Source organism: Pleuronectes platessa, chromosome 2 (assembly GCF_947347685.1).
Source record: "Pleuronectes platessa chromosome 2, fPlePla1.1, whole genome shotgun sequence".
Taxonomy (NCBI): domain Eukaryota; kingdom Metazoa; phylum Chordata; class Actinopteri; order Pleuronectiformes; family Pleuronectidae; genus Pleuronectes; species Pleuronectes platessa.
The window spans coordinates 1,574,427-1,600,913 of NC_070627.1; the positions used below are offsets into that span (position 1 = coordinate 1,574,427).

The 26,487-nt window shown below is 43.3% G+C and overlaps 2 protein-coding genes across 5 annotated transcripts; both read right to left on the reverse strand.

Moving 5' to 3' along the window:
* Positions 1 to 323: 323 nt before the first annotated feature.
* On the reverse strand, positions 324 to 4,541 carry LOC128457518 (NACHT, LRR and PYD domains-containing protein 12-like). Its single transcript, XM_053442249.1, has 4 exons — positions 4,480 to 4,541; positions 3,920 to 4,062; positions 1,897 to 3,691; positions 324 to 1,025 (listed from the first exon to the last, which is right to left on the reverse strand). Exons 1-4 carry the CDS (start codon positions 4,539 to 4,541, stop codon positions 833 to 835), a joined length of 2,193 nt encoding a protein of 730 aa, XP_053298224.1. The 3' UTR covers positions 324 to 832.
* A 10,713-nt stretch (positions 4,542 to 15,254) lies between these two features.
* LOC128461421 (NACHT, LRR and PYD domains-containing protein 3) lies at positions 15,255 to 24,886 on the reverse strand. Of its 4 annotated transcripts, XM_053446347.1 has the most exons (10): positions 24,499 to 24,886; positions 23,876 to 24,016; positions 23,217 to 23,419; positions 21,188 to 22,988; positions 20,264 to 20,437; positions 19,553 to 19,726; positions 18,984 to 19,157; positions 17,654 to 17,830; positions 17,091 to 17,264; positions 15,255 to 16,022 (listed from the first exon to the last, which is right to left on the reverse strand). In XM_053446347.1, exons 2-10 carry the CDS (start codon positions 24,007 to 24,009, stop codon positions 15,998 to 16,000), a joined length of 3,036 nt encoding a protein of 1,011 aa, XP_053302322.1. In that variant the 5' UTR covers positions 24,010 to 24,016; positions 24,499 to 24,886; the 3' UTR covers positions 15,255 to 15,997. The 4 variants fall into 4 exon arrangements, with proteins under 4 accessions (XP_053302322.1, XP_053302328.1, XP_053302336.1 ...); XM_053446353.1 differs by lacking the exon at positions 17,654 to 17,830; XM_053446361.1 differs by lacking the exons at positions 17,654 to 17,830; positions 18,984 to 19,157.
* Between the last annotated feature and the right edge of the window lie 1,601 nt (positions 24,887 to 26,487).

Sequence of the window (26,487 nt, forward strand, 5' to 3'; positions counted from 1 at the left end):
TAAATGTCACAGATAAATTAATGAATTGATTCAAGTTTTATATGAAGAGGAATTATGTAAAATTATAATTAAATGAGATCAATTAGGTATAAATGCTGTTTTATAGATATGAGATCTACAAAAGTTAGTCAGTGAACTGACCTCAGAGTCTCCAGTCGACAGGTTGGACTCTGTAGAAAACCACACAGCTCCTTCACTCCTGAGTCCTGCAGCCTGTTGTCACTCAGATCCAGTTCTCTCAGATGAGAGGGGTTTGACCTCAGAGCTTGAGCCAAAGAACAGCTGATCTCTGACAGACTGCAGTCCTTCAACCTGGATAAAGAAATATGAATATTAGAATGTGCCCACCTGTTGTTGTGGATCATCATCATGTCAACACAGACTCTCAACATGCCGCTGACCTCAGTTCAGTCTGTGACCTGAAGATAAATATCAGATCAGACATGTTGGACCATTGTTTCATTCATCAGCTTCTTCTCTGTGTGTTGGTCACTGAGCAGGTTTGTGTAATTAAACACTGTTTAAAGTTGGGATGGCTCCTGACAGTCACTTCCTGTTTGTTTCTATACTCATCAACTGTCCAACGTGTTTCAATAAGAATGTGTCTTATTTTGAAAACCTGAGGTGGACGAGTGCTCGGCCTCAGTCCACATGTTATTTACTGACACTTTCTTAGTGATCAGGAGCAGGTGAGTGCACAGGTGAATGGAGTTGATGAGGTGGACGTGACTGACAGGCTGGGTGATTGACAGATGACTGAGGGACAGTGAGCAGAGCAGAACTGAGACAATTTAAATAAATAATGACCCAATAAGAAAGAAAGTCTGAAAAGTCAAGAAGGATTTAAGGACCTCAGAGTCTCCAGTTGACAGGTTGGACTCTCCAGTCCAGAACACAGCAGCTTCACTCCTGAATCCTGCAGCTTGTTTTTGCTCAGATCCAGTTCTCTCAGATGTGAGGGGTCTGACTTCAGAGCTGAGGCCACGACTTCACAGTGAGTCTCTGAGAGTCCACAACCATCGAGTCTGTAATTAAAGAAAATATCAAATCTGTGAGAATTAAATCAGAAAACACAACATTCATACAAAACGTGATCATGTGACCCTCACCCTGGTAAATCCCCTCTTTGTTAAAAACTCCTCAAGAGAATCCTTTCAGATTTGGTTCAAGCGTTCATTCAGACTAACAGAGGAACTCATTAGATTCAGGTGGTCAAAGGTCAAAGGTCACAGAACATATTCATGGTCTCTTGAACATGATATCTCAAGTCTGTCTTTTATCATAGATAAACTGATTAGATTTCAGTGGTCAAAGGTCACAAACACACACACACACACACACACACAAATCTACCTAACTCCGATCTCCAAGTCTTATGTATGGAAGCCCATTTCTGCTACTGTGATGAAGAAAAAAAATCTGTATCTCATAACTATGACTTAGTATCTCGGACTGTGGGCAGGGTGCAACGAGGCAGGTAAGCCGTGGTTGAGCGACTGTGCAGCGAGGCAGAGATATAACATATTCGATTCATGTTTTCTGATCCTATTATTATGAGATACTATCTCATAATAATGAGAAACTAAGTCATAATTATGAGATACTATCTCATAATAATGAGATACTTAGTCATAATTATGAGATACAACAATTTTTCTTCATCACGGTAGCAGAAATGGGCTTCCATATCTATGGTTTGTGGAGGAAGCTGGAGAACCCAGAGAAAACCCTGCAGACACCAGGAGAACCTCCTCCTCACAGAAAGGCTGCACTAACAGTGTTGACCACTGCAACACCATGCGGCCCAAAACAATGAGAATCATTTAACACTGAGTGTATTTGAAGAACGACTCATCTCCACTGATTGAACATGTTATTGATCATGTCTGGACTTACAGAGCCTTCCTGCAGTTCCTCACAGCTGGGATCAGTCTCAGTCGACCCTGCTTTGATGTGTTGAACTTCTTCAGGTCCAACTCATCCAGAACCTCCTCTGACATCTGCAGCATGTAGGCCAGAGCTGAGCAATGGATGACAGAGAGTTCCTCCTTTGATCTGTTCTTTGACTTCAGGCGCTGTTGAATCTGCTGATGAACTGAGTGGTCGTTCATCTCAGTCAGACAGTGGAAGATGTTGATGCTTCTGTCAGGAGAAATGTCATCACTCTGCATCTCCTTCAGGTTGTTGATGACTCTCTGGATGATCTCTGGATTGTTCTCTGTCCGACCCAGCAGGTCTCCTAAGACTCTCTGGTTGGACTCCAGACTGAGGCCGTGAAGGAAGCGAACAAACAGGTCCAGATGACCATTTGTACTGGAGAGGGATTTATACATGGTTCTCTTCAGGAGGTCATCCAGAGAGAAGGTACTGTCTGTGCCACCATATGTTCCCAAGAAGTTGTTGAGTTCTTCTGTGTGTGTGTAACAATGGAACATGTAGACTGCAGCTAGAAACTCCTGAACGCTCAGATGAACAAAGCAGTAGACTGAATTCTGGGAGATCCCACCCTCTCTTCTGAAGATCTCAGTACAAACTCCTGAGTACACCGAGGCCTCTGGGACATTAAGACCGCACCGCTCCAGGTCTTCTTGGTAGAACATGATGTTTCCTTCCTCCAGATGTTTAAATGCCAGCCTCCCCAGCTTCAGGAGAACGTCCCTGTCAGCCTCCGTCAGCTGCTGTGGAGTCGTCTCATGTCCCTCACCGTACTTGATGTTCTTCATCTTTGTCTGAACCATCAGGAAGTGTGAGTACAGGTCAGTCAGGGTCTTGGGCAGCTCTCCTCTCTGGTCTGTGGTCAACATGTGCTCCAGAACTGTAGCACTGATCCAGCAGAAGACTGGGATTTGACACATGATGTGGAGGCTCCTGGACGTCTTGATGTGTGAGATGATTCTGCTGCACAGCTCTTCATCACTGAACCTCCTCCTGAAGTACTCCTCCTTCTGGGCCTCAGTGAAGCCTCGTACTTCTGTGACCCTGTCAACATATCTACGAGGGATCTGATTGGCCGCCGCAGGTCTGGAGGTTATCCAGACGAGAGCCGAGGGAAGCAGATTCCCCCGGATGAGGTTTGTCAGCAGCACGTTGACTGATGACCTCTGTGTGACCTCAGACACAAGCTCCCTGTGGTTGAAGTCCAGAGAAGGTCTGCTTTCATCCAGGCCGTCAAAGATGAACAAAGGTTTACAGACAGCGAGCGTCTCTGCAGTGAGCTTCTGTAACGCTGGATGGAAAACACAGAGCAGCGTGAGAAGACTGTGCTGCTGGTCCTTCACCAGGTTCAGCTCCCTGAACGAAAGCACAGCCAGCAGACCCACATCCTGGTTCTCTAAACCCTCTGCCCAGTCCAGAGTGAACTTCTGCACCGAGAAGGTTTTTCCAACTCCAGCGACTCCGTTGGTCAGGACGACTCTGATGCTGCTCTGCTGGTCAGTGGAGGCTTTAAAGATGTCGTGGACCTTGATGGGAGTGTCCTGGAGGATCTTCTTCTTGGAAGGCGTCTCAAGCTGCCACACCTCATGTTGAGTATTAACCTCTTCACTCTGTCCCTCTGTGATGTAGAGCTCAGTGTAGATCCTGTTGAGGAGGGTTCTACTTCCTGTTGCATCACTTCCTTCAGTCACATGTTCACATCTCCTCCTCACACTGAGCTTATGTTCATCTGAAACCTCCTGCAGACCACGATCTGCTGAAAGACAAGAAACAATGTGAGAGACAGAGAATCTGAGAATCTGCTGATTGTTTTCATCAGATACAGAAAAACTACAGAAAATAAAAGCTTTTTAACTTTGTGCTTTTCTAACGATGTTAAATGTTGATGCTGTATGAAGGAACAAAATAAAACCACATGTGCTGTTGTCAGAAGTGAAGACATCAGCAGACACATGTACAGTGCTGCTCTGACCGGCTGTCTGACCTCCAGCTCCTGTTCTGGGTCTTTGTCCACACTGGGGACAGGAGGAGTCTCCTGATGAGCCAGACTGGTCCCAGTATGAGTTGATGCACTGTCTGCAGAACAAGTGTTCACAGCTGGTGGATACCGCACTCCTCTTCCTCTCCCTGTGAAAACATGTCCTGATAACTCACATGTCACAGTCACAGGTTGTCATCACAAGGGGATTTTTTTATGTAAATACATTAAAGTACCATATTTGTATTACTGAGCATTAACATGCATTTCATGGAGCGGACGACATGATAACTAGTTGGCAATAAGTATTACAATAGTGCAAAAAGTCAAACCTCAATGGAATGTTATCAATAACCTTTATTGGAAGAGACCTTGAGACCTTTGGACTAAATCCTGTATGTACAACAACACTACTGAAAGGCTTTGTTCAGTTGCAAAAGCAGCAGATTCTCAAAGTTATTTGAGCCTATGCATGCTCTACCTGGCCTGAAGATGAGCCCTGCAACACTAAACAGTCTTTCACAGGCTGCTGAGGCCGTGCCCTTTAATGAAGGACAAAAGCAAACCGAGGAGACGGGCTCACTCTGCTGCTGCTGCTGCGGAAGAGCATGAGGTTGTGAGAAACCATGTGTTCTCCGGGCGCACGCATGTTCTCACTGGAGAACATGTTCAGAGGACTGATGTATACTGGTGTGTGGAATTTGGTGCAGACCCAAATCAAAATGAGTCTCTAGTGGATTTCAAAGTGGTGTCTTGGTGGAGGTCTGAGCTCATCATTCACTGGTTCTCTGAGGATTCAGTTTGGAGGTTAACATGTTTGTAGCAGGTATTTTACTTTGTGTGTGAGGGTCCAGGTTCATTACTGAAGAATAGAAGAAGATCTTTGAACTGGTAACTCCTCAGAGACAGACAGCTGGACCCTGGAGACTCTGCTCTCAGTCTCTGGTCCTGACCTCTGCAAACACAAACATGTTTTTATTCAAAACACATTATTCACTGGTTCATTCTCTGAGGATTCAGTTTGGAGGTTCACATGTTTGTAGTAGGTCTCTTACTTTGTGTGTGAGGGTCCAGGTTCATTACTGAAGTTTGGAGGATCTTCTTTCGACCAGTCACTCTTCAGAGACAGACAGCTGGACCCTGGAGACTCTGCTCTCAGTCTCTGGTCCTGACCTCTGCAAACACAAACATGTTTTTATTCAAAACACATTATTCACTGGTTCATTCTCTGAGGATTCAGTTTGGAGGTTCACATGTTTGTAGTAGGTCTCTTACTTTGTGTGTGAGGGTCCAGGTTCATTACTGAAGTTTGGAGGATCTTCTTTCGACCAGTCACTCTTCAGAGACAGACAGCTGGACCCTGGAGACTCTGCTCTCAGTCTCTGGTCCTGACCTCTGCAAACACAAACATGTTTTTATTCAAAACACATTATTCACTGGTTCATTCTCTGAGGATTCAGTTTGGAGGTTCACATGTTTGTAGCAGATCTCTTACTTTGTGTGTGAGGGTCCAGGTTCATTACTGAAGAATAGAAGAAGATCTTTGAACCGGTTACTCTTAAGAGACAGACAGCTGGACCCTGGAGACTCTGCTCTCAGTCTGTGGTCCTGACCTCTGCAAACACAAACATGTTTTTATTCAGAACACATCATTCACTGGTTCATTCTGTGAGGATTCAGTTTGGAGCTTCACATGTTTGTAGCAGGTCTCTTACTTTGTGTGTGAGGGTCCAACTTGCTCTGAAGTGTCCTCGTCCATGTTGCACCGGCTGCGGCTCAGTTGTGGTTCAGGCCACGCTGCTCTTCTAGATATTCAAGGTCTGGTCTATTTCCTTCTGCGCTCAGTTTACAGCAGAACACAGTGAAATGATCTTTCACACCAGTTTCAATCTTTATCTGTTGAAAACGTCACAAACACAAATATTTGCAACACTTCCTGTAGCCTACCCATTTCAAAAGTCAAAAGTATTCCCATTCATTTCTCAAGTCGAAGTATAGATACTAGGGTTTAAAAATACTTCTGTAGAAGTTGAAGTATCAACTCAAGCTTTTTACTTAAGTAAAAGTGTAAAAGTACTGGTTTCAAAACTATAAGTATAAAAGTAAATGTAATGTAAGGGGATTTTTTTATGTAAATACATTAAATTACCATATTTGTATTACTGAGCATTAACATGCATTTCATGGAGCGGACGACATGATAACTAGTTGGCAATAAGTATTACAATAGTGCAAAAAGTCAAACCTCAATGGAATGTTATCAATAACCTTTATTGGAAGAGACCTTGAGACCTTTGGACTAAATCCTGTATGTACAACAACACTACTGAAAGGCTTTGTTCAGTTGCAAAAGCAGCAGATTCTCAAAGTTATTTGAGCCTATGCATGCTCTACCTGGCCTGAAGATGAGCCCTGCAACACTAAACAGTCTTTCACAGGCTGCTGAGGCCGTGCCCTTTGTACACACCGTCCGTCGCTACTACCGATTGGATGGTTTAGTGAGGTCCTCGGATCGGCCCCGCCGGAGTCGGTAACGGCCCTGGGGGAGCGCCGAGAAGACAATCAAACTTGACTATCTAGAGGAAGTAGAAGTCGTAACAAGGTTTCCGTAGGTGAACCTGCAGAAGGATCATTACGGTACAGCCTGATTCGACTGCATGGCACCCAAACCCACAAAGATTCAAGAACATGAAGGGTTTAAGGGTAGAGGATCACTTCTCTGATAAAGAGCAGGTTTCAAACTCTGCCCGGCTTCACATGAGCAGCAAAGGCAGAGGAGGTTTCACTGACCAGGAGATATATAGACAAAATATAGATATAAAGAAAATTGTTTAGAGAATTAGACAACAGAAAAACAATGATGATGATCAATAAAGCACATCCTGATTACAAATCAGTCCTGTTTTTTTGTGTTTTTTTTTATATTTTTCAATATGAGTCTTTTAAAGATCACTTCTTTGAACATAAACGGAGCCAGAGACGCTGTGAAGAGGTCTCTGATGTTCCAGCAATTAAAACTGAAAGGAATTGAAGTGATGTTCCTACAGGAAACACATAGTGACCTTAAAAATGAGAATGACTGGAAAAGAAAGTGGGAGGGCAGGTGGTCCTGAGCCACCTAAGCACAACCAGTGGGGGGGTGGGCATCATCTTCTCCAGGACTTTCACATCAGAGTCCTTAGAAGTGGAGGAGGGGGTAGAGGGCAGACTCCTGGTGGTGAGGGCAAAGGTCGAGCAGTTTTATTTTGTTTTTATGAATGTGTATGCTCTGGTCTCAGGACCTGACAGAGTCTGTTTTTTAAAGGTTTTAGACACGGCTTTAAGCAAAGTAAAAATGTATGATTTTTGATTTTTAGGAGGAGATTTTAATTGTACAGAAGATGATGTTTTAGACCGGAACCACCTGGAGCCCCACAGAGCTTCACAGAATGAACTGAGGCAGCTGCTGCAGGCCCATGAGCTGTGTGATGTGTGGAGAAGGATGAATGACAGTAATAGACAGTACACCTGGACTCATTGCAGAGGGGATCTCATTTCCATGGTGAGGTTGGACCGGTTTTATTGTTTTAAACACAATTTTAGCATCTTCAGAAAGTGCAGTATACTCCTGCCAAAGTGTATACTGAATGTAAAAGACTCAGTTACCTTTGTAATACACTGCAGAAGGTTTTTAAACAGTTTGGTGAGACATGGAGTAAGAGTGCCTTCATTTTAGAAGTAAGATACAGGAAATCAAATGAGTGGAGGACAGGACAGGACAGGAAGCTCTATAATAATAATAAAATAAATAATACATTTTATTTGTAAGGCACTCTTTATCCGAGAAATCAAAAGTCCTAAAAACTCAACTCAAAGTAAGAACGCCTTCTTGAATAAAAAGGTTTTTAGGCCAGTCTTAAAAAAAGACTGGCCTTTATCTTGTTGCTGAGAGCAAGAGTGTGGGTAGATTTTAGTTTTTTCTAAAGAAATGAAGGACATGGATGGCTTCATCAAGCAGTGGTGTTTTAATGATGTAGTATATACTGTGGTTGATGATGTTTTAATATTTAATATTATTTTCTAGGTAGGTTTTAGTATTGTTCTGAAACTTACTGTACATATCCATTGATAAAAATCAATCAAAAATCTCTCAAGTTATACCTATTGTTATAAAATATATCAATCGCCGTCCGTGTGATGTGACTCTTTACTGCCCGAAACTGCTCGAGGGCTAGGGTTGTGCGTTGGGTGCCCATTGCTTTGCTGTAACTTTTCATACCTTTTCATTGTTTCTAAATAAATGCTTGTTCAACCAAACCGAGACGGCTCTTCTCATATTTGGAAAAGAATACGACACACATCAGTCAGCAGCTTGAAGCAGCACTCTGTATCTCCACTCAGTTCTATGGCTTTGTGCCCAAATTAAGGTTAAACACAAGCTCTTCAACTTTATATTCACTTTGAAACTCACACAAAACCAGTATGAAGTGGTGTGTGTGTGTGTGTGTGTGTGTGTGTGTGTTTGTGTGTGTGTGTGTGTGTGTGTCTGTGTGTTTTTGTGTGTGTGTGTGTGTGTGTATACCTGGCTCTGCAGGTCGATGTTCCTCACACCTCAGCCAGTGAGGCCAGAGCTTTACTGGGATCCACAGTGAAGACTCTGGACTGGTTGGTGACCACTGCTGTAACGTATGATTGTGAAAACACGTTGTGTTATTAAACACTTGATGAACAGATGAAGATAAAAAGTGAAACTGTGAGTTAACTCTGTTAATTAGTCCTTTGAAGGCTCTTTGATCCAGACCTGCTGTTCACATCTGTCTCTGGGATCCGATCACATGACGTCTGTCACCAGGTGTGAACTGACAAACTTAGAGTCATGTGATCAGCAGACGGATGTTAACAGCAGGTGTGAGAGTGAGACAGTGAAACTTTCAGAAAGTTGTGTTCACACTCACCTGCTCACTTTCCTTCCTTCTGCTCATCCAGGTGAAAATGGAGTCTGACTGCTCCCTGTTCTCAGTCTCCTCCTCCCTGTGGAACCAGTTCAAAGTCCAGTTCATACCCATGAAGATGAACTGGTTCACAGTTGTGAACCAGTTGTTTTATTGTGATGGTTATGATGTAGATAACAAACTTAGGATCATGTATTTAGTTAATAATGGACGGTGTCAGTTTGCAGAGACCTTCAAGACCAGTACCAGTGTAGCTGTGTGTTTGAGATGGATATTACTGGGTTTGAATGGTTTCACCGTCAAACCAAAGGACTGATTCAGCTCTGCTGTTCCAAAGCAAGTTTCAGGAAATCAGTCCTTCTCTTCACGATGAGCTCACATTTGTCAGCGTAACATCTGGGGTCCCTGCCTTCATTATAATGTTTCTGCACTTATTATCATATCCTGCTGCTTCCTCTCCAATAAGAACACTGGATCTGTTTCTGCTTCATAAAATGTTTAATGCAAATCCATCAACGTAACTAACTTGAACAGCTGATCAGACATATTCCTTTGGTTTCTGTTCCGAAGAAGAACGTGTTAAAGCTTGAAGTTACAGAACCGATCTGAACACGACCTGAACATGTGAGCCCACGTTATAAGGAACGCCCTGTTGAACTTGTTCCCCAAACATTTAACACGTGTTCTTGGTTTCTTGTATCATCATTCAGGTGTAACCCATCAGTCCAATCGTTTGTGGGCTACGAGACAAGACTTTCAGCACCTGAAAAAGCACCTGAAATGTAAACTGAGATCAACCATCACACCGTAGTGAAGCTCCTGTTCCTGTGCAGACAGATTTTAAACAATGACTGAGAATATGAGAACAAACATGTTCTGACTTTATAACATCAGTAAACATTCAGGAGTTCATGTCTCATTCTGTAGTTTCAAGTGTTCTTCAAACAGCTGATGTTCATTCAGTGAATTATGAATTCGTTTTCTAGAACGTGGTTTTAAAAGTATTATTGACCATTACTATTGTGTGTTCTGTACAAAATTAGCTTTTCAACTCAGCAATCAGACTTCAACAGATATCCGTTCAGTTTAGACCTGTGTGCTGCTGCCAGAACACTCGACTGAGACAAACCTCTACTGTGTCAGGGTCGCCCCCCCCTCCCCTCTCTAAGCAGCACCATGCATTGAGGTGCATCACTCCGCTGGTCAGCAAGTGGTTCTGCTCCTCTGCTCTTGGATCATCACTCAAATGTAGAACTGATTTTTATAAAAACCTGCTGAATTCAGATTAAAGTTCATACGAACACGAATTTAATCATTAACAGAAGATGTCGGATCATGAGTCCTGATGTCCTGGTCCTACACGTGCTGTGTTGTGTTGTGTTGTGTGAGGCAGTTGAGCTGCGTGCGCACAACATTTTAAAACGTTTTGGGTATGTGTTTAAATACGTGTCTCATAAACACTAGAGCAAATAAAAGAAACACAAAGTAACCTACTCTACGTGTCCTAATAATTTCCGACATGTGTTTATCGTTAACATGTGAAGTGAGCGCAGGTCAGGAGGGAGGAGGGAGGACACATTCAATTAATTACCCTACTGTCCTCACCAGGGTCAACATGACAGCTCCCCGCAGGTGAAAACCATCTCAAATGCCCCCTGGAGGCTGACTGCAGTACATTTCATAAACCTGCCTCCTCCATGTTAGCAGATGGGACATGGACCAAAAGAAGAAATCATAGTACATGTGATATAAATGTTTCTCTCCAGCTGTCCGTCACTCACTTCCATTGAGTGTGATAAGGACTGAACTCTGTGTCTGTAGGAGTGAGACATGTGACCTCAGGAGGCCTCAAGTAGTTTGGATTCAAACTTCAATCAACCACTCGATTATTCAGTCAATTGCAGCCCTTAAGTACGTAGAAATTAAATTAATAGAATTTATGTCTCAAAGTATTTAGGAGTTGTGCTATTATACAAGGAAAATAAAGTGACCTTTCATGTAATATTGTTTTATGTCATTTGTAAATCCACCAATAAACCTGCAGAGCCATAAACAAACGTTGATAACAAAGTATTTTTGCAACTCGAGCATTTCCTGATCTACACTCAAACCAATCAACTACATTAAAGTGAATTAATACAAGCTTGTAAAAGTTCATGTGTCCTTCAACCCCCGGCCACTAAGAGAAGAAACTCAACATCTAGTATCATGTTCATATGTGTGTGTCTGTGTGTTTTTGTGTGTGTGTGTGTGTGTGTGTGTGTGTGTGTGTGTGTGTTTACCTGGCTCTGCAGGTCGATGTTCCTCACACCTCAGCCAGTGAGTCCAGAGCTTTACTGGGATCCACAGTGAAGACTCTTGACTGGTTGGTGACCACTGCTGTAACATCTGATTGTGAAAACACGTTGTGTTATTAAACACTTGATGAACAGATGAAGATAAAAAGTGAAGCTGTGAGTTAACTCTGTTAATTAGTCCTTTGAAGGCTCTTTGATCCAGACCTGCTGTTCACATCTGTCTCTGGGATCCGATCACATGACGTCTGTCACCAGGTGTGAACTGACAAACTTAGAGTCATGTGATCAGCAGACGGATGTTAACAGCAGGTGTGAGAGTGAGACAGTGAAACTTTCAGAAAGTTGTGTTCACACTCACCTGCTCACTTTCCTTCCTTCTGCTCGTCCAGGTGAAAATGGAGTCTGACCGCTCCCTGTGCTCAGGCTCCTTCTCCCTGTTGAACCAGTTCACTCATGTAAATAACCTGTTCAAAGTCCAGCTCATACCCATAAAGATAAACTGGTTCACAGTTCATGTTTTATTGTGATGTTATGTTGTAGATAACAGAGTTAGGATCATGTATTCAGTTAATAATGGACGGTGTCAGTTTGCAGAGACCTTCAAGACCAGTACCAGTGTAGCTGTGTGTTTGAGATGGATATTACTGGGTTTGAATGGTTTCACCGTCAAACCAAAGGACTGATTCATCTCTGCTGTTCCAAAGCAAGTTTCAGGAAATCAGTCCTTCTCTTCACGATGAGCTCACATCTGTCAGCGTAACATCTGTGATCCCTGCCTTCATTATAATGTTTCTGCACTTATTATCATATCCTGCTGCATCCTTTCCAATAAGAACACTGGATCTGTTTCTGCTTCATAAAATGTTTAATGCAAATCCATCAACCTAACTAACTTGAACAGCTGATCAGACGTATTCCTTTTGTTTCTGGTCCAAAGAAGAACGTGTTAAAGCTTGAAGTCACAGAACCGATCTGAACACGACCTGAACATATTTAAAATGTTTCCCTGTAGCAGAGAGCTGCAGGATCCTCACATCCTCACCATGAATTCCTCCTCGTACAACTTTAATGTGACGAGTGATCGAGACTCTCAGGAAACAGCTGTGAAGAAGAATGTGTTCCTACTGGTTCTCTGTCTGACCATCAACTACATCAACTGCTCACTGGTTCACACCTTCAGGAAACACCAGGTCAGACCCCTTCTTGATTGGTGTTTGGTTCACGCTCCTCTACGCCTACTTCAACATCTTCCTGCTGCTAAAGCTGCTAAAGGGAGTAAATCAGGGGATGGAGATGCAAAGAAGGGAAGTGAAACCATCCTGCTTCATGGCTTTCAGCTGCTGCTGTGCATGCTCACCTATTGAGCCCACGTTATAAGGAATGCCCTGTTGAACTTGTTCCCCAAACATTTAACACGTGTTCTTTGTTTCTTGTATCATCATTCAGGTGTAACCCAGATTTATCAGTCCGATCGTTTATGGGCCACGAGACAAGACTTTCAGCACCTGAAAAAGCACCTGAAATGTAAACTGAGATCAACCATCACACCGTAGTGAAGCTCCTGTTGCTGTGCAGACAGATTTTAAACAATGACTGAGAATATGAGAACAAACACATTCTGACTTTATAACATCAGTAAACATTCAGGAGTTCATGTCTCAGTCTGTAGTTTCAAGTGTTCTTCAAACAGCTGATGTTCATTCAGTGAATTATGATCATTTAGAGTCAAACAGACCACAGAGCACCGGATGTGTTGGGGGGGGGGATACCACAGTGTGATTGACAGCTGTCACCGTCCAATGGGTGGAGGTGTCAGGTGTAGATGGGGGTGCAGTAGAAATGTGCATCTTCACTTGCCTCACAATTCAATAACGAGTTAAGGCCGATATAGGCTTCTCCGTTTTGACTGACACGGACTGACACAAACAGAGGAACGCCTTCTCCGAGCGCCTCAGAGAGCTTTTCGTGTACCTCTGATTTTTCTAACTATCCATGGGCATTTCGGAGAGCCTAGGGACAGCCCTTGGCTGTGATTGGTTCGCTAACTACATCATTTCCGCACGACGTAATTTCCGGAATATCTCAATACCGGACCTCAAACTTGTTTCATAAAATACGTTACAAGCAAGTCCTGTTCCATGTCAAGCAGCTCCAGCTCCATCAACAGCCTTTGTCTGTTAGTTGCCATCGTTCACTGTGTGTGAGGAAAGCCGGGAGGAGGTAAATAAACAAACATGGACTTCTTCCATTTACAAAAAGAGGTAGGCTTCTCTAAGCTCGTCTTCCGTTGCACCACCTACTGTTCTAGCGGTGAATTGTTTTCAGCCCCCAGCTTTAGGAGAAGCATAAATGAAAAAGAGTCTGTGGGAACCGTGCGTCCCTCTGCGCTCAATGGAGTCGGAGTAGCATATTTCGACCTTTAGCAGTCGACCATTCACATCCACCACGTCGATGCATCTCAATATAACAAAAAAAATTATTTTCTATTTATAAATCAAATCCTCAGTCATTACTGCTTTTTAATTAGTTCAATCAGATACATTTGAACTCATTCGTTTTCTAGAACGTGGTTTTAAAAGTATTATTGACCATTACTATTGTGTGTTCTGTACAAAATTAGCTTTTCAACTCAGCAATCAGACTTCAACAGATATCCGTTCAGTTTAGACCTGTGTGCTGCTGCCAGAACACTCGACTGAGACAAACCTCTACTGTGTCAGGGTCGCCCCCCCCTCCCCTCTCTAAGCAGCACCATGCATTGAGGTGCATCACTCCGCTGGTCAGCAAGTGGTTCTGCTCCTCTGCTCTTGGATCATCACTCAAATGTAGAACTGATTTTTATAAAAACCTGCTGAATTCAGATTAAAGTTCATACGAACACGAATTTAATCATTAACAGAAGATGTCGGATCATGAGTCCTGATGTCCTGGTCCTACACGTGTTGTGTTGTGTTGTGTTGTGTGAGGCAGTTGAGCTGCGTGCGCACAACATTTTAAAACGTTTTGGGTATGTGTTTAAATACGTGTCTCATAAACACTAGAGCAAATAAAAGAAACACAAAGTAACCTACTCTACGTGTCCTAATAATTTCCGACATGTGTTTATCGTTAACATGTGAAGTGAGCGCAGGTCAGGAGGGAGGAGGGAGGACACATTCAATTAATTACCCTACTGTCCTCACCAGGGTCAACATGACAGCTCCCCACAGGTGAAAACCATCTCAAATGCCCCCTGGTGGCTGACTGCAGTACATTTCATAAACCTGCCTCCTCCATGTTAGCAGATGGGACATGGACCAAAAGAAGAAATCATAGTACATGTGATATAAATGTTTCTCTCCAGCTGTCCGTCACTCACTTCCATTGAGTGTGATAAGGACTGAACTCTGTGTCTGTAGGAGTGAGACATGTGACCTCAGGAGGCCTCAAGTAGTTTGGATTCAAACTTCAATCAACCACTCGATTATTCAGTCAATTGCAGCCATTAAGTACGTAGAAATTAAATTAATAGAATTTATGTCTCAAAGTATTTAGGAGTTGTGCTATTATACAAGGAAAATAAAGTGACCTTTCATATTGTTTTATGTCATTTGTAAATCCACCAATAAACCTGCAGAGCCATAAACAAACGTTGATAACAAAGTATTTTTCAACTTGAGCATTTCCTGATCTACACTCAGACCAATCAACTACATTAAAGTGAATTAATACAAGCTTGTAAAAGTTCATGTGTCCTTCAACCCCCGGCCACTAAGAGAAGAAACTCCTTCTCTCTCTCTAACGGAGAGAGAGAAGGAGAAACTGGATTAAACAGCAGCAGGAAGAAGAGAAGAGGTGAAGTCCGGCTGCTCTGTTAAAAACACCGTCAAGTCCACATTAGGTTTAACACCTGTCTGAGACGAGACCCTTTCCTGCAGCGCACACTCACAGACATATTTCATTTCTTAAATTACAACCTGGTTTAGAAATGGTTTAAAGTTAATTAGTAATTATGGTGTGTGCAACGTAATGCAGAGCACAAGGACGTTTGTCTGAAATCGTTTGTGTAATATCGAGATGTTTCCACCAGTTTGTTTGAAGAGGAAAGAAAAGCTGAGTCATGATTCCAGTGAAGTCGGTGGAAGGATGTTTATTGAGCTTTAAAGCAGAGACAAGTAGAAACAGAACTTTTCTCTCTGAGATGTTTTTCTTCTGGTTACATCTGGTTTGTCACAGAGGAAATGATCCATGTGTTTGACTCATAGACTGAATATAAAGGCTTTGACTGGGATGTGCTGCTGTTATACTGCAGCGCCACCTGTGGGTCAAAAGTAGAAAAGCCACCACCGCTCTGCACCTGATGCAGAAATGAAAACGTCCCATTTTTAAGTCAAGAGTTTTGATCTTTTGTGTCAAAGACAAAACTCTGATTTTAAACTCAAAGTGATTTCAATGTGTTGAACTTTGTGTTGAACTAAATCAATTTGTGACGTGAATCCAGGAACTTTAAGATCATAAACAAACATATACACAGAATGTGGTTCCACACACATGGAGACACACTGAGGGACAAAGGTGGAAAATAATAAACACAAACTTAAACACACTGTATGTGGCTCTTTATAGAGGGTTTATATTCTGCTTGTGTTGTGTTATTTCAATAAACACATTCTTCATGTGAATAAAAACAATCGGGGCAAGAAGGTTGCTGGTTTGAATCCGGTTCAGATGGGGTCTTCCTGTGTGGAGTCTGCATGTTCTCCCCGTGTTTTCTCCAGGTGCTCCGGCTTCATCTCACAAACAGCTGCTGCTGCTTCAGCCTCTGGATCCTCAGGACACAGCTCAGCCTCCGTCCACACACACTGTCCTCTTCACACTCACCTTAACTGAGACCACTCCCACCTGTTGAGAGAAGAAGACATCAATGTCACAGATACTCACTTCATCAGCTGTGAGTCAGTGATGCAGCTCATCCAGTAGAAAGAGCAGCAGGGACTTCAGTCCTGATCAGAGGTGGAGCAGCTTCCTCTCTGCTTCATGTTCACGTGTTGGAATGAACACGCTAAGAGCTCAGTGTGTGTCCTCTGCATGTCAAAGTGCAGAGTGGACACCTGAGAGGTGGATTTACTGCTGTTACAGGTGAAGCCATGTTTCACTGTGTGTTGATAAACATCTGCTTCTGACAAACTGGGACCAGATGAGACAGATGGACCTCAGCAGAGGTTCTGCTCTGTATAAAGAGCTCCTGGTTACCATGTGATGAGGAGAGGCTTCAGTCCCACTGATCTCAGAGCTGTGACAAAGATCCACCTGATCAGTTCTTCACTGATGAAGTGAGAGGACAAACTGTCTCAGATCAGATGAAGACGACACCGTCTCTGTCCCTCGTGTGAGGCTGTCAGCTGTGGTCCAGCTTCATATCCTGTTCACATGAAAACAACAACTGTCGTCTTCACATCAACTCTGACAACACAAACTGACTCTGAGGACACACACTGTGGTGGAAACCTCTGTCTTCACTACTCGATAGAAGAACATGGACCTGTCTCCAGGAAGCTGAGGTCATCTGGTGTTTTGGTGACAGGATGAGTCTGGAGACATTGAGATGTTCTGGGTGAGTTAGAGATCAACTGAACCAACCAGACGTTGATTTAAACTTCCCTTATCCGTCCCTTTAAGGAGAGTGTGCACCACACAACAGTGTAGAGTCACTGTGGTCAGTGGGCGGAGCTTTTATACGGGTTGATCTCCAACTTGACCTGGAGCAGGTTAGCCGTCATCCGAAGTTACCATGGTGGTTTACCTGGTTAAGAAGTGGACGAGCTTCGTAGAACTGAAAAAACTCAACCTGAATTTAACCTGATAACCACAAATCCTGCTTGGTAGCACAGACCCTGGATCTGTGATACTGACTGTGTTTAGTAAAATACTGATGAAAGCAGCGTGGACTGACTCCAACCATCTACTGACCTCAGAATCTCCAGTCGACAGGTTGAACTCTGCTTTTGATCAAGGAGCTCCTTCACTCCTGAGTCCTGCAGGTTGTTGTCTCTCAGATCCAGTTCTCTCAGATGAGAGGGGTTTGACCTCAGAGCTGAAGCCAGAGAAGAACAGCTGATCTCTGTCAGACTGCAGCTCCACAACCTGGATAAAGAATAAAACTTATCTGTAAATTAAACTGAGTTCATGTGTGAAAATAACAGACACATATTCATGTGAGCACAGACTCATAACATGGAAGATAAATATTAAATCAGACATATTGAACTAAAAACTAGTCCTGATTCAGTACAAATATATTATTTGGACCCGGTCTCTGTCCTGCAGATCAGTTTAGGAAATCCAGAACTAAACTCAGTGTTTTAACAAATAGCTGAGTATTTCAAATGTCACAGATAAATTAATGAATGGATTCAAGTTATGTATGAAGAGGAATTATGTTAAATTTGAATTAAATGAGATAAAATGTGTATAAAGTGTATAAATGTTGTTTTATAGATATAAGATCTACAAAAGTCAGTCAGTGAACTGACCCCAGAGTCTCCAGTCGACAGGTTGGACTCTGTAGAAAACCACACAGCTCCTTCACTCCTGAGTCCTGCAGGTCATTGTTTCTACTCAGATCCAGTTCTCTTAGATGAGAGGGGTTTGACCTCAGAGCTGAAGCCAGAGAAGAACAGCTGATCTCTGTCAGTCTGCAGTCCTTCAACCTGGATAAAGAATAAAACTTATCTGTAACTTAAACAGAATCAGTGTCAAAATAAAGGACTTTGACTAAACATCACTGTCTCTGTTTTCAGACCTGAAGTCTGATTCAAGTTGTTCTGGACATTTTCTGGAACTTTTCCTGCAGCCTCGTAATAAAGTTTGTGGGTGAGTTCATGTGAGAATAGAGCAGGTGAATGTCCAGAGGATTCACAGATAGCGAGTGGACACAAACACGTGAGACGGATGTGAAACTGGAAGAACACAAATATCTCAGGATGAAGAAGAGGAGCCGTACACGTAGAAGACGAAGACGTCAACTTTGAAACACAAGGAGATTCCAGAGCTTTTGGTGATGAGGGCCGACGCCGGTGTGGATGAGCTGTAAACAACAACACTGATATTTCCACAGCAGGATTTATACTTCATGTCCGGCCTCCTGCTGCTCCACCCGTTCTTCATATGTGAAAGTCAAACTCCAGAAAATGTCCAGACACTATTTTACAGAGTTCATGACTGAAAACATCTTAAAAGTCCTCGTGTCCTCAGGGTTCAGTTGTTTGTAATATCTAACTTCAACACTAGATGTCTCTAAATATCTTGTTGGACATGTTCAGGAGTCATATATGTGACCAAGTGGACTAAGTTCACATGTACGACACCTGGAGATCTCACTAACTCCTTCACAGTGAACCTGCAACTTAACATAACAGGAGCCTGAGGAACACGTGTGTACAGGGCGGGACAGAGATATAGTGGCGAAGAGATAAAGGCATGGACGAGCCGGTGTAAGTCCTGAAACCAGAGGAAGGGTTTCATGTTGGAAATGAACCCAAAGCGGAAGAAACAGGGCTGAAGAACTTGGTCCTAAAAATAAAAGACATCAAATATAATCAACTTGGACTCTGGACCCTGAGCCCAGTCCCAGATAACGCAGCACGCTGTCATTTGGTCAGTCACCAGGACCACCGGGACAAGTCCTGGTTAGCTTCCACAGAAACATTACATGTACACATTGTCCAGCATTGGATTGTTTCTCTGTCAGTAAAACTTCAGTCACATTGAGCCTGACTCACTCCAGTTGCAACACAACACTTCACCACTAGATGTCACTACATTCTACACACTTTTAACATTAAAACATGATTTGACTCTGACCTCAGAGTCTCCAGTCGACAGGTTGAACTCTGTAGAAAACCACACAGCTCATTCACTCCTGAGTCCTGCAGGTCGTTTCTACTCAGATCTAGTTCCCTCAGATGAGAGGGGTTTGACCTCAGAGCTGAAGCCAGAGAAGAACAGCTGATCTCTGACAGACTGCAGTGCCACAACCTGGATAAAGAATAAAACTTAACTGTAAATTAAACTGAGTTCATGGGTGAAAATAACAGACACATATTCATGTGAGCACAGACTCATAACATGGAAGATAAATATGAAATCAGACATGTTGGACTAAAAACGAGTCCTGATTCAGTACAAATAGATTTGGACCCGGTCTCTGTCCTGCAGATCAGTTTAGGAAAATCCAGAACTAAACTCAGTGTTTTAACAAGTCACTCAATATTAAAAATATATTAATATTAATATTAATGTCACAGATTAATTAATGAATGAATTCAAGTTATGTATGAAGAGGAATTATGTTAAATTTGAATTAAATGAGAAATTGTGTATAAATGCTGTTTATAAATATGAGATCTACAAAATACAGTAAGTGAACTGACCTCAGAGTCTCCAGTCGACAGGTTGGACTCTGTAGAAAACCACACAGCTCCTTCACTCCTGAGTCCTTCAGGTCATTGTCAGTCAGATTCAGTTGTCTCAGATGAGAGGGGTTTGACCTCAGAGCTGAAGCCAGAGAAGAACAGCTGATCTCTGACAGACTGCAGTGATACAACCTGGATAAAGAAATATGAATATTTGAATGTGTCCTCCTGTTGTTGTGGATCGTCATCATGTCAACACAGACTCTCAACATGCTGCTGACCTCAGTCCACTCTGTGACCTGAAGATAAATATCAGATCATACATGTTGGACCATTGTTTCATTCATCAGCTTCTTCTCTGTGTGTTGGTCACTGAGCAGGTTTGTGTAATTAAACACTGTTTAAAGTAGGGATGGCTCCTGACAGTCACTTCCTGTTTGTTTCTATACTTATCAACTGTCCAACATGTTTCAATAAGAATGTGTCTTATTTTGAAAACCTGAGGTGGACGAGTGCTCGGCCTCAGTCCACATCTTATTCACTGACACTTTCTTAGTGATCAGGAGCAGGAGAGTGCAGGTGAATGGAGTTGATGAGGTGGACGTGACTGACAGGCTGGGTGAGTGACAGATGACTGAGGGACAGTGAGCAGAGCAGAACTGAAACAATTTAAATAAATAATGACCCAATAAGAAAGAAAGTCTGAAAAGTGAAGAAGGATTTAAGGACCTCAGAGTCTCCAGTCGACAGTTTGGACTCTCCAGTCCAGAACACAGCAGCTTCACTCCTGAATCCTGCAGCTCGTTGTAGCTCAGATCCAGTTCTCTCAGATGTGAGGGGTCTGACTTCAGAGCTGAGGCCACGACTTCCCAGTGAGTCTCTGAGAATCCACTACCACCGAGTCTGTAATTAAAAAAAAAAAATCAAATTTATTAGAATTAAATCAGAAAACACAACGTTCATACAAAATGTGATCATTTGACCCTCACGCTGGTAAATCCCCTTTTTGTTGAAAACACCTCAAGCGAATGTTTTTGAATTTCTTTAGATCGCGGCATGATCTGTTGCTTTTTTTAGATCTTTTAGCCTACTTCACTTTGTCAGACAGGTTCTATTTAAGTTATTTCTTGATTCTACAGGTCTGGCAATAATCAGGCCTGGGTGTGGCTAGTGAAATTGGACTCTGCTTTCAAAACATGTGGTTATTCACAGTTCATTCGCTTTGGACAGCTTTTTTCCTTAATAAATGAAATCATCATTTCAAAACTTCATTTTGTATTAACTCTGGTTATCTTTGTCTAATATTTAAATTTGTTTGACAATAATCTCCCTTGCACCCCACATGCTTGTATGTCTGAACACTCAAACTCAAGCACAGCGATCACATTGAATTTCACTCTAAACATCTAATCTAGTTTTTTTTTGTTCTCATATGTACATGATAATAATGGGTTTGTGGAGGAAGCTGGAGAACCCAGAGAAAACCCTGCAGACACCAGGAGAACCTCCTCCTCACAGAGAGGCTGCACTAACAGTGTTGACCACTGCAACACCATGCTGCCCAAAACAATGAGGATCATTTAACACTGAGTGTAATTGAAGAACAACTCATCTCCACTGATTGAACATGTTATTGATCAGGTGTGGACTCACAGAGCCTTCCTGCAGTTCCTCACAGCTGGGATCAGTCTCTGTTGACCCTGGTATGACGTGTTGAACTTCTTCAGGTTGAACTCATCCAGAACCTCCTCTGACATCTGCAGCATGTAGGCCAGAGCTGAGCAGTGGATCCCGGAGAGTTTCTCCCTTGATTTGTTCTTTAACGTCAGGAACTGTTGCATCTGCTGATGAACTGAGTGGTCGTTCATCTCAGTCAGACAGTGGAAGATGTTGATGCTTCTGTCAGGAGAAATGTCATCACTCTCCATCTCCTTCAGGTTGTTGATGATTCGCTGGATGATCTCTGGATTGTTGTCTGTCCGACCCAACAGGCCTCCTAAGACTCTCTGGTTGGACTCCAGACTGAGGCCGTGAAGGAAGCGAACAAACAGGTCCAGATGACCATTTGTACTGGTGAGGGATTTCTCCATGGTTCTCTTCAGGAAATCTTCCAGGGAGAAGGTACCCTCTGTGTCCCCATATGTTCCAAAGAAGTTGTTGAGTTCTTCTGTGTTCCTCTCGGTGTAACAGTGGAACATGTGGACTGCAGCCAGAAACTCCTGAACGCTCAGATGAACAAAGCAGTAGACTGATTTCTGGAAGATCACACACTCTCTTCTGAAGATCTCAGTACAAACTCCTGAGAACACTGAGGCCTCTGGGACATTAAGCCCACACCGCTCCAGGTCTTCTTGGTAGAACATGATGTTTCCTTCCTCCAGATGTTTAAGTGCCAGCCTCCCCAGCTTCAGGAGAACGTCCCTGTCAGCCTCCGTCAGCTGCTGTGGAGTCGTCTCATGTCCCTCACCGTACTTGTTGTTCTTCCTCTTTGTCTGAACCAGCAGGAAGTGTGAGTACAGGTCAGTCAGGGTCTTGGGCAGCTCTCCTCTCTGGTCTGTGGTCAACATGTGCTCCAGAACTGTAGCACTGATCCAGCAGAAGACTGGGATTTGACACATGATGTGGAGGCTCCTGGACGTCTTGATGTGTGAGATGATTCTGCTGCACAGCTCTTCATCACTGAATCTCCTCCTGAAGTACTCCTCCTTCTGGGCCTCAGTGAAGCCTCGTACTTCTGTGACCCTGTCAACACATGCAGGAGGGATCTGATTGGCCGCCGCAGGTCTGGAGGTTATCCAGACGAGAGCCGAGGGAAGCAGATTCCCCCGGATGAGGTTTGTCAGCAGCACGTTGACTGATGACCTCTGTGTGACCTCAGACACAAGCTCCCTGTGGTTGAAGTCCAGAGAAGGTCTGCTTTCATCCAGGCCGTCAAAGATGAACAAAGGTTTACAGACAGCGAGCGTCTCTGCAGTGAGCTTCTGTAACGCTGGATGGAAAACATGGAGCAGCGTGAGAAGACTGTGCTGCTGGTCCTTCACCAGGTTCAGCTCCCTGAACGAAAGCACAGCCAGCAGACCCACATCCTGGTTCTCTAAACCCTCTGCCCAGTCCAGAGTGAACTTCTGCACCGAGAAGGTTTTTCCAACGCCAGCGACTCCGTTGGTCAGGACGACTCTGATGCTGCTCTGCTGGTCAGTGGAGGCTTTAAAGATGTCCTGGACCTTGATGGGAGTGTCCTGGAGGATCTTCATCTTGGAAGCCGTCTCAAGCTGCCTCACCTCATGCTGAGTATTAACCTCTTCACTCTGTCCCTCTGTGATGTAGAGCTCAGTGTAGATCCTGTTGAGGAGGGTTCTACTTCCTGTTTCATCACTTCCTTCAGTCACATGTTCACATCTCCTCCTCACACTGAGCTTATGTTCATCTGAAACCTCCTGCAGACCACGATCTGCTGAAAGACAAGAAACAATGTGAGAGACAGAGAATCTGAGAATCTGCTGATTGTTTTCATCAGATACAGAAAAACTACAGAAAATAAAAGCTTTTTAACTTTGTGCTTTTCTAACGATGTTAAATGTTGATGCTGTATGAAGGAACAAAATAAAACCACATGTGCTGTTGTCAGAAGTGAAGACATCAGCAGACACATGTACAGTGCTGCTCTGACCGGCTGTCTGACCTCCAGCTCCGGTTCTGGATCTTTTTCCACACTGGGGACAGGAGGAGTCTCCTGAAGAGCCAGACTGGTCCCAGTATGAGGTGATGCACTGTCTGCAGAACCAGTGTCCACAGCTGGTGGAGACTGGATCCTTCAGGACGTCCTGACACGAAGCACAGCAGGACGACTGCTCCTCCTCAGAAACATGACTCCTCTTCCTCTCCCTGTGAAGACATGTCCTGATAAGTCACATGTCACAGTCACAGGTTGTCATTACTTCTGGTAAGGAGGTTTTGTTTTCACCCAGTATGTTTGTGTGTTGGTTTGTTTGTTAGTGGGATTATAAAAAACAACAGAGTACCAGTAAATTTGGTGGAAGGTTGTGGTCTGTGAACCAGATCGGGGGGGGGGGGGGGGGGGTCCTCTTTCATAGACTGGTTCAGAGGACTTATGTTTACCAGTGTGTGGAATTTGGTGCAGATCCAATTCAAAATTAGTCTCTAGTGGATTTCAAAGTGGTTTCATAAGGAGCGTGTTGGTTCTTGGTGGAGGTCTGAGCTCTTTGAGTGATTCTGGGAGATTAGTCACCAACTTCAATGAAGCTGTGTCCTAATGCAGGGGCCACACTAGAGGAAACTAGATCCTCTTCAGAGCAGGTCTCAGTAGAAACAGTCTCTTACTCTGTGTGTGAGGGTCCAGGTTCATTACTGAAGTTTGGAGGAAGACGTCCTTTGGACCAGTCACTCTTCAGAGACAGACAGCTGGACCCTGTAGACTCTGCTTTGTTCTCCTCTTCCTCCTCTTGAACACTCATCTTCAGTCTGTGAGGAAAAACACTGTGAGCTCACAGGAAACAGGACAAACCAGTCTATTCAAGAAACACACCCAAAAATACCAGGCAAGGACACACACACACGCACACGCGTGCAGGAATGCACACACACACACACACACACACACACACACACACACACACACACACACACACACACACACACACACACACACACACACACACACACACTGACTGTAACGTATGATTGTGAAAACACGTTGTGTTATTAAACACTTGATGAACAGATGAAGATAAAAAGTGAAGCTGTGAGTTAACTCTGTTAATTAGTCCTTTGAAGGCTCTTTGATCCAGACCTGCTGTTCACATGTGTCTCTGGGATCTGATCACATGACGTCTGTCACCAGGTGTGAACTGACAAACTTAGAGTCATGTGATCAGCAGAAGGATGTTAACAGCAGGTGTGAGAGTGAGACAGTGAAACTTTCAGAAAGTTGTGTTCACACTCACCTGCTCACTTTCCTTCCTTCTGCTCGTCCAGGTGAAAATGGAGTCTGACACTTCCCTGTTCTCAGGCTCCTCCTCCTCCCTGTTGAACCAGTTCACTCTTGAAGCCACTCAGTTCAAAGTCCAGTTCATACCCATGAAGATGAACTGGTTCACAGTTCATGTTTTATTGTGATGTTATTATGTACATGACAAACTTAGGATCATGTATTTAGTTCATAATGGACGGTGTGGGATCATGAATCCAGATCTTCACTTTCACACTGAGTCCTGACTGGGAGCGTCTACTGGGACTGAGCCGTACAATGTGATTCATCATGATGTTTAAATGAGCCTCAGAAACTCTGGAGTCAAACAAACACTCAGTTACTTCATGTGCTGTGTGATCAGCAGACGGATGTTAACACCAGGAGTGACACCAGATTATGATTGACATCTAGCTCCGTCCAATGGGTTCATGGGGGCGTGTCATCGAGCTCTCAGCAAGGCTCCACCTCCTGCTCCTCCAAATATGGTTACTTCTGGTTTCCAGAAACCAAGATGGCAGAGAACATAAAGTCAAAGTGCAGCTTCAGAGCAGCAGCTCACCAACCAGCCTGTGAAGTCACGTTGGTTTGATACTTGAGTTCAACTTTATTGTGGAAATCTCCTGCACAACATTTTACAAACTCCATCACACTCAAGGTCACAACAGAGAAATGAATTCACACATTTCAGATTAAAGTGATTTTCTCTCTGTCAGAGTCCAGCTGTTCATCTGCACGCTGTCGTTCCTCTCGCCCTTCATCAACATCGCTCCAGTCACCACGTGGCCCAACGACCGCACCACCCTCCTCTTCTTCACCTTATTGTTCACCAATGTGCTGCCACGTCTGCTCAGTCCGCTCCTCTACGGCGTCAGAGACAAGAAGTTCAACGGCCACATCAGACGACTCTTCTGCTGTCGGTGCTGCAACACTGAAGAAAACAAGGTGGTGGAACCTCAGAGAAGATCCAAACAGGTTCTAAGGTGAACGACCTTAAAGATGGTTTTAAAATGTCGTACTTGCTCTGATGATGTCAAAACCTCAAGTTTTATAAAGGGTAAAAAGACACATTTGTTTTTTTAAGGACTAATGTGCAGGTTTAGTGACATCTAGTGGTGAAGATGCAGATGACAGGAAACTGAAGAACTGTTCTCTCACTCCACTTCAAACATGTAGAAGAAACTATGATCCTCGAGGAGACATAAGATCAAAGACTTTAAATAAAGATGGCCGACGTGTCACGTTAACTGTAACAACATCATGTTAAACAAAAGATAAATGACTTTGATCTGCTGGTTCTGCAGCTTGAAGACATTTTCATTAAAGAGGTGAAGAGCTACACTGAGATGTAAAACCAAAGTTTGGCCACTAGGTGTCGCTTTCCTCACAGACATGGCTGTGAAATGTGAAATGAGTGGCAGATGTAAATAATCTGAGTTTTTCAAGTCCAGAGTTGTTCTTTTAAATTGGTTCACAAAGATATTACAGATGTGAGATTATAAAATATTAAAGACTTAAAAACTGCTGTTATTTAGTGTTTTCTTCTTTTGTGAGACCGAGCAGCTTTTCAACATTTCACCTCATTTGTGTAGTTTTACTGTTTCTCCTCTTCAAATAGAAACAGAAAATTAAATCTGGACAAAATAAATGAAGAAATAAACCCATCATCGTTTGCCTCATGTAATAACCGTGACTTTTTTTCTTTATTTCCGTGTTGAGTTGTTGAGAGGAAACTTGAACGTTGTGTCAGCTGAGTGAAAGTAAAAACTCTGAGCTGCTTGTGAACGTGTCTCTGTGGGTTGAGAGAAACATGAGTCATTTAAAAACCTGATGAATTGATGACACCTGCGATTTAATTTAATATTTAAATCTCAGCTGACACACAGAATATTAATAAACTGAAGAAGCTCGAGGTCGTTTCAAACATATTATTACTGTTTGTATTCTGAGCAGCTTTAAATAAAGA